The sequence below is a fragment of the Hippocampus bargibanti genome, linkage group LG06, assembly GCF_051943395.1.
Source record: "Hippocampus bargibanti isolate YZ-2025 linkage group LG06, ASM5194339v1, whole genome shotgun sequence".
NCBI classification, from domain to species: Eukaryota; Metazoa; Chordata; class Actinopteri; order Syngnathiformes; family Syngnathidae; genus Hippocampus; species Hippocampus bargibanti.
The window spans coordinates 7,464,104-7,472,327 of record NC_142739.1 but is presented as its reverse complement, the minus strand read 5'-3'; the positions used below and the strand labels follow the sequence as shown (position 1 = coordinate 7,472,327).

Below are 8,224 nucleotides of genomic sequence, written 5' to 3'. Positions count from 1 at the left end.
GTTATCGGGCAAGGATGTACAAGAATGCTGTCTAATTATGTCAGTCATCTGACCAACTACATCAGGTGACTGGAGTAAGGGATCTGTCGCCGGTGTGTCAGGGTCTGTGCGCTCGTCGGAGATGCACTGTACTGGGTCTGGGAAGGAACTCTGTCCCCACTAACATAAGTGGCCTCAGCTCGCACCTGCCCATTACCCTCTGTACAAACTACATCACCCTGCATAGCACTACATAACTGTGACAGACTGGAGAAAGGGATCTGTTGCTGGTGTATCAGTTGTCTGTGCGCTCGTCGTAGATGCACTGCACTGGGTCTGGGAAGGAAGAGTGTTAATTGTCTGACCTGCTGTTTTGCAATTAGTGTGTTTTTTTTTCATGTACGTGTTTTCATGTGTTAAGTCTAAGAATGAGCTCCTTACAAGTAACAAGTAGCACACCTTTGAATGAGTGTGTTGGTAGAGGTAGAGGCTTCCCAACCGTGTAACAGTTGTGTAGTGTAATCCAGAGTGGTGTAGGTTGTACAGAGGGGAATGAGCAGGTTCAAGCTGAGGCCACTTATGTTAGTGGGGACAGAGTTCCTTACCAGACCCAGTGCAGTGAATCTACGACGAGCGCACAGACCACTGATACACCAGCAACAGATACCTTTCTCCAGTCCCTCGCTTGAATATCGATATAACGAGACTTTACTGTATATATATATATATATATATATATATATATATATATATATATATATATATATATATATATATATATATATATATATATATATATATATATATATTGCCAAGACAAATATGCGAATCAAACCTCTGAATCCCATACCGGAACGGTCGAGTCCCGGGTTAACAACGGCCACCATTGGTACTGGTCACCTTCAGGGTGCCAGTGGAAAATGGACTACTGTTGGTCGAAGGAGAGGAGGGAGGTGTGCCCGGAGGAAAAAAGAGAAATGGAACGCCAAGAGTATAGAACTAAGAGTAGGAACTTTGAATGTAGGAACAATGACAGGTAAAGGTAGAGAGCTGGTTGACATGATGCAGAGAAGGAAGGTAGACATACTGTGTGTCCAGGAGATCAGGTGGAAAGGGAGCAAGGCTGGAAGCTTAGGGTAAGGGATTAAGTTGTTCTATTATGGTGAAGACAGAAAGAGAAATGGAGTTGGGGTTATCTTAAAAGAGGAGTTTGTTAGGAATGTCTTAAAAGTAGAAAAAGAGTATCAGATAGAATGATGAGTCTAAAGCTAGAAGTTGAAGGCGTGATGTTCAATGTTGTTTGTGGGTATGCCCCACAAGTAGGATGTGAGCTGGCGGAGAAGGAGACATTTTGGTTGGACTTTGATGAAGTCATACAGAACACCCCAAGAAGTGAGAGGGTTGTAAGTGTAGGGGATTGGAAACGACCTCTGTTATTGTATGTTAGTCGATTAGACTACCAAGTCAGGAGAGGGCGCTACGCGCCTGTGAATGGAACAGAAGAAGGCGATGTAGGCTCAGCTCACGCATGCGCAGTTGTCATAAATGCCGTTGTGTTAAGCTGATTAACACGGTTGTCTCGTGTCGTCTTTCCTCGTCGTTCACAGGTATTCAAAATAATAAGTGTTAGACATTCTCAAGATGTTAACGTAATTGGGGACTTATTGGGCGATGCTATAAATGAAACCTTGTTTTGTGGCTTTGATGAATATTTTGTGGCTTTGATGAATTTGGATTTTGGGATGTCAATTGTAGTTCCCAGTACAACACACACGAGCGGGCAGACGTGCATAAGCATGTGCGAATGTGGAGGATATATACAATGTATAGATGTTGAATGTATAGATCTACACATGAATGTATTTTGATATTGAAATTGCTGAATTGATGTTTTGATGAGTAAATGGTCATGAATGCCGTTGTGTAAAGCTGATTAACACGGTTGTCTTGTGTCGTCTTTCCTCGTCGTTCACAGTGCTACCTGCCTGTGACGCCTTTGGACCGACCCAGGTATCCCCTAGGCCTGAGGCCGGTTACATAATTGGTGGAGACTTCAATGGACATGTTGGGGCAGGAAACAAAGATGATGAGGAGGTGATGGGCAGGTTTGGACCCAGATGAGGAATGCTGAAGGACAGATGGTGGTTGACTTTGCTAAGAGAATGGAAATGGCTATTGTGAATACTTTCTTTCAGAAGAGACAGGAACATAGGGTGACCTACAAGACTGGAGGCAGAAGTACACAGGTAGACTACATTTTGTGTCAACTGCGCCATCTAAAGGAAATTAGTGATGCAAAGTAGTGGTTGGTGAGAGAGTAGCCAGACAGCATAGGTTGGTGGTGTGTAGGATGACGCTGGCAGTGATGAAGATGAAGAACCTAAAGGCTGAAGTGAGGACAAAATGGTGGAAGTTGAAAATGGAAGCGTTGCATGACATTTCGGAAGGAGGTAAGACAAGCACTGGGTGGGCAAGAGGTCCTTCCAGATGACTGGCAAACTACAGCGAACAGAATCAGAGACACAGGTCGGAAAGTACTTGGTGTATCGAGTGGAAGAAAGGTAGATCAGGAGACTTGGTGGTGGAATGGAGAGGTGCAGGAGTGTATACAGAGAAAGAGGTTAGCAAGGAAGAAGTGGGACACTGAGAGGACGGACAAGAGTAGACAGCAGTACAAGGAGATGCAGCGCACGGTTAAAGTAAAGGTGGCAAACGCCAAAAGAGAGGCCTATCATGACTTGTATGCTCGGCTGGACAGCAAGGAAGGTGAGACTGATCTTTACAGGCTGGTGAGACAGAGAGACAAAGATGGTAAGGACCTGCAGCAGGTTCAGATGATTAAGGATAGAGATGGCAATGTATTAACAGGTGCCAGTAGTGTGATGGCAAGTTGGAAAGAGTACTTTGAAGAATTGATTAATGAGGAAAATGAGAAGGAACAAAGTGTAGAAGACGTGACTGTTGTGGACCAAGACATTAGCAAGGATGAAGTGAGGAGGGCGCTGAAGAGGATGAAGGGGGGAAAGGCACTCGGGCCTGATGATTTACCAATCGAGGTATGGAAGTGTCTTGGAGCTGTGGCGGTGGTGTTCCTGACTGGGTTATTCAACAAGATCTTAGATGGTGAACAGATGCCTGAAGAATGGAGACGAAGTGCCCATTTTTAAGAACAAAGGAGATGTGCAGAGTTGTACTAACTACAGAGGAATAAAGTTGATGAGCCATACAATGAAACTCTGGGAAAGCGTAGTTGAAGCTAGACTAAGAGAAGAAGTGAACATTTGTGAGCAGCGGTATGGCTTCATGCCAAAAAAAAGAGTACGACAGATGCAGTGTTTGCTTCAAGAACGCTGATAGAGAAGTACAGAGAATGTCAGAAGGAATTGCATTGTGTCTTTGTAGAGATGGAGAAAGCGTACGACAGGGTGCCCAGAGAAGAGCTGTGGCATTGCATGAGGAAGTCTGGAGTGACGGAAAAGTATGTCAGAGCGGTGCAAGACATGTATCATGACTGTAAGACAGTTGTGAGGTGTGCTGTCGGTGTGACTGAGGAATTCAAGGTGGAGGTGGGACTCCACCAGGGGTCAGCTCTGAGCCCCTTCTTATTTGCTATGGTGATGGCTGACAGACGATGTTAGACAAGAATCTCCTTGGACCATGATGTTTGCAGATGACATTGTGATCTGTAGCGAGAACAGGGAACAGGTGTCGGAGAAACTAGAGATGTGGAGATATGCCCTGGAAAGGAGAGGAATGAAGATCCGTCGCAGCAAGACGGAATATATGTATGTGAATGAGAGGGATCCAAGTGCAAGAGTGATGCTACAGGGGGAAGAGATAAAGAAGGTGGAGGATTTTAAGTACTTGTGGTCAACTGTCCAGAGCAATGGAGAGTGTGGAAAAGAGGTGAAGAAGCGTGTCCAGGCAGGCTGGAGCGGCTGGAGAAAAATGTCAGGTGTGATGTGTGTAGAAGGGTTTCAGCTAGGATGAAAGGAAAGTGTAAAAAACAGTGGTGAGACCAGCTATGATGTTTGGACTGGAGACAGTGCCACTGAAGAAAAGACAGGAAGCAGAGCTGGAGGTAGCAGAGCTGAAGATGTTGAGGTTTTCTTTGGGAGTGACCAGGTTGGATAGGATCACGAATGAGTACATTAGAGGAACAACTGATATTAGAGGCTTTGGAGAGAAAGTCAGAGAGGCCAGACTCAGATGGTTTGGACATGTCCGGAGGAGAGACAGTGACTATATCGGGAGAAGAATGCTGAGCCTTGAACTGCCAGGCAGGAGACCGAGAGGAAGACCGAAGAGGAGGTTTATGGATGTGGTCAACGAGGACATGAAGGTAGCTGGTGTGAGAGAAGAGGATGCACAAAACCGGTTTATATGGAGGACAATGATTCGCTGTGGCGACCCCTGAGGGGAAAAGAAGAAGAAGAAGTGATTAAAAACATTGTTGAAATTAAAACAAATGTAATGTGCTTGTTTATTTTACTTATGGTAACTGGTTTGTCCAGCGCTTTGCGACAACTTCAGTTGTTGGATTGGATATGCCTATAGAGTTGTGAAAGTCCTTTACAAATCAGTATGTACCGTATTGTTTTTTTTACAATCAATGTCTTTGTTTTTTTAATTGTTATTTCAGTTAAACAAATAACACAATTATTTCTCATCTCATCTCATTTTCCGTACCCCTTATTCCTCATTAGGGTCGCGGGGTTGCTGGAGCCTATCTCAGCTGTCTTCGGGCACAAGGCGGAGGACACCCTGAATTGGTTGCCAGTCAATCGCAGGGCACACAAAGACATACAACAGTCACTCTCACACTCACACCGAGGGACAATTTGGAGTGGTCAATCTGCCTGCCATGCATGTTTTTGGAGTGTGGGAGGAAACCGGAGGACCCGGAGAAAACCCACGCGGGTCCGGGGAGAACATGCAAACTCCACACAGGGAGGCCGGACCGGGACACGAACCGGCGACCTCTGCACTGTGAAGCCGGTGTGCTAACCACTCGACGACCAGGCCACCCTAACACAATTATTTAATTATCAAAAATAAACTGCAAGTATTTTACACATACACCGTCACATCACCTCACAACTGGGATGTCGAAAGCATTGACACCGGTTCAATTGCTGTAACATGTATGACATCATGCAGCATTATTATCGGATGGGTGTAATGGCAAAACATTTTTGGGGCCGGCACATTTTATTTCAAAAATCCTAACGTGACTTGAGCATTTGGCTCAGGCTAACTTTACGTTTGATGGCCAGAACGCTCGGCCGGCTTTTCTCCTCGTTTTTTCACCTCATTTCATCACATATAGAATTGTTGCAACTTCCCTCTCGTGATCGTATCTTTTGAGGAACTGTTGATGCTTGGAAGAAAACGAGCACTTGGGTGCACTGAACTGATGGGAGTGGTGTTAGGGCCCATACTTGCTCATCATACCCGTCGCGTGATATGGGCTGCTGAACTCCGACAGGAGGGTATTCTTAAGAAGCAAGGTCACGTTTGTTAAGAACAAAACAAAACATGAAGATTTGGAGCACAGAGCATGCTTTCAGGTACTGTTTTTGAATTCCTCGTGAAACCGTTCACTGATGCGTAAGTGGGCGTAAGCTAACTAATTGCGGAAAACGTCATTTTTTTTGGCCTTTTTTAACCATGTACCTAAATGTGGCGTCTGCGTTTCAGACATCCCATGAACATAAAAAAGAGTGGTTTACGTTTGATTCGCGACTCAGGACCCAGGCATAAGATTTGCAATAGTCTTTTCAAGCCTGTGTAGGTTTGCGTCAGGTACTCGACTTTCTTGAGCAATTTTCAAAAACATGCATGTTTGGTCATCCGGGGACTCCAAATTGTTCAAAGTTGTGAGTGTCAGTGATCATCTGTATGTCTGAATTGCCCATGAATGTGAATGTGACTTTGAATATTTATTTAACAGTGAGCTCACCTGTTATACCAAATGGTTGTCTTTTGTGGTCTGAAAAGTGCAATGCAAAGTGCAATGCAACACACTGAGAAATGTTTCTAATATTGTCCCTTAAAGGACAACCGACGTCACTTTTTTTCTTTCCTAATTGACATCAGAAAAACGTTTTATAGCATCTAAAATACCCAAAACACACAGTATGATATTTTTATTCAAATGCAAAACACCAATAAAAATGACTTAAAGTGTCCAAAATCTGCAAAAAATTGAGCTGCGAATTGGGCATTTTCAGAAAGTCTAGTTCGTGACGTCACGCCAAGACGTTTTGCATTGCTGGAGAATCAAAACAATGGCTTCAGATTCAGAGAATATGCTTTCTTGTTACACATCCAGTTATGAATATGGTCCAAATAGTTCTGAAGTGGAAAGCATGCATGTTTGCAATCGATTAAAGAATTTATTCCGTGCCATTTTGAGGCAACATTGGGGGGAAATGTCTCACCCAAAAAGAGACAGAAAATGGCCACCGAGCTCCTGTGAGGAATGAATCAGCCCTTTTCCACAGGCTGATAAATTCTCTACATGGAGCTTGGACGCCCTCTTTTGGCTCTTTCTGGTGCAACACAAGGTTTCCAGACCAACCTAGCAGTGACGTGATGGAAGGACTGCTACAATGTGTCCTTTTTTTCGGTCAGGGGCGTTCCTTCAGTGACGTCACGTACGGACTCGTCACCAACTCAAAAACAAGACTTCCGGAATATTCAGCACAAGTCTTAAAACGTAAAATATAGCTATATGCGGTGGAATCTTTGTAAAATACGCTCGTAGAAGTCATTTGAAGCCATTTTACAAATTATGGAAACAACTTGTCCGGAGACGTCGGTTGTCCTTTAATAATGCAGTGAATTGACTATCATATTAAAAAGTACAAACATCCCATCAAAGTACAATCTCAATGGTAAACATATTGTCAAATGAATACCTCCCTGGCCCTGCCAACTCATTCCCTCAAATGAAGTTTAGGTAGTCCACATTTAAAGCAGATTAGAAGAAAGGTGTGTTTGTTTCCATGTTGTACCTGCTTGTGTGAAGTTACCCGTGGGAGACGGTGATCAAGGCTGCAATGAGGAAGTACCCTAATCCCATGAATCCGCACGTGCTGGGTGTGGATGTGCTGGACCGCCGCCTGGATGCAGAAGAGCGCCTGCACAGCCACCGACTCCTAAGCACGGAATGGGGCCTTCCGGCGATCGTACGAGCGGTCAGTGGTCACGCTGTCACGATGCGCTGTTCACGCTATAGCTACTCTGAGACATATGCTTATTTTAATTATTTTCTTGTTTTTGTAGATACTGGGGACCAACCACCTACAAACATATGTGAAAGAGCACTGCATAGTCGACCCTGAGAAGAAAAAGATGGAGCTGAGCTCGACAAATGTAAGATGATTGGCATTGTTGAAAAGTGCCGAGAGAACTTCCTTTTCCTGTTATGCTTGCACTATTTTACTAACCAAGGCTACCAGAATGATTTGTTTTCTTAGTTGAACTATTTAATGGATGCCATAAAGTTATAAAGAAATAGAACAAAAAATAGAGGAGCTGCTGTAAAGGCAGCCACTCTCGTGGCGGTATTTTGAAATCATAATAAAATAATACAACACAAAACATAAGACACAGCCATTCAATCTTATCTTAACAATCTTAACTTAATTAACTTTGATTTATTGACAAAAAAAATCATCTATCAGAAATGTAAATTTCTCCACTGTGAGACTAATAAAGGCATATCCAATATCCAATATCCAATATACACGACTGTTTTGGTGAACGGCAGTTTTCGGATGCTAATGGTGAATATTCTATTCAATTGGCCTTTCTGCCATTTAATAGGCGGAGCATTCTATTGAATTGAATTGATTTGACTTTATTTGGTCTCCCATCGGAGAAACTTGCCTCGAAGGACAGCCCTTCTGTGCTGCTACATATATTGAACAGAAACATAGACAATACTGTACACAACATCGAGGATGATAATTTTCCGCCGATTGTCGGATTTCCAACTTTTTCAGACCAAAATGACGAGAAAAGTGCAAATCCGTTGAGAATAATTCAGGGGATGAGGGGGTATGAGGAGTGTTCCAACCGCCCACTTTCCGCGGATTCTCAGTTGGCGTGTGTGTGAGGGGGTACTCCATTAGAATCTCAGAGCTGGCACAAGCACGACGATCATATACTTTACTTGAGCTCCTCATAGTGTAAAAATGTGTGTTTTGCTACATAAACATTAAAACGTGTTTGCGGC

At 43.7% G+C, this 8,224-nt stretch overlaps 1 protein-coding gene across 3 annotated transcripts in view; it reads left to right on the top strand.

Annotated features, from left to right (window-relative positions):
• Positions 1–4,210: 4,210 nt before the first annotated feature.
• prelid3a (PRELI domain containing 3A) overlaps positions 4,211–8,224 on the top strand; it is an 8,609-nt gene continuing 4,595 nt past the window's right edge. For all 3 annotated transcript variants that reach the window (XR_016115223.1, XR_016115222.1, XM_088998058.1), the window contains exons 1-3: positions 4,211–5,549; positions 7,013–7,181; positions 7,270–7,359. Coding sequence is in view for 1 of the 3 variants with exons in the window: in XM_088998058.1 (XP_088854184.1) it covers positions 5,518–5,549; positions 7,013–7,181; positions 7,270–7,359 (291 nt within the window). In the remaining 2 variants the exon portion in view is untranslated. The remainder of the gene's footprint in view (positions 5,550–7,012; positions 7,182–7,269; positions 7,360–8,224) is intronic.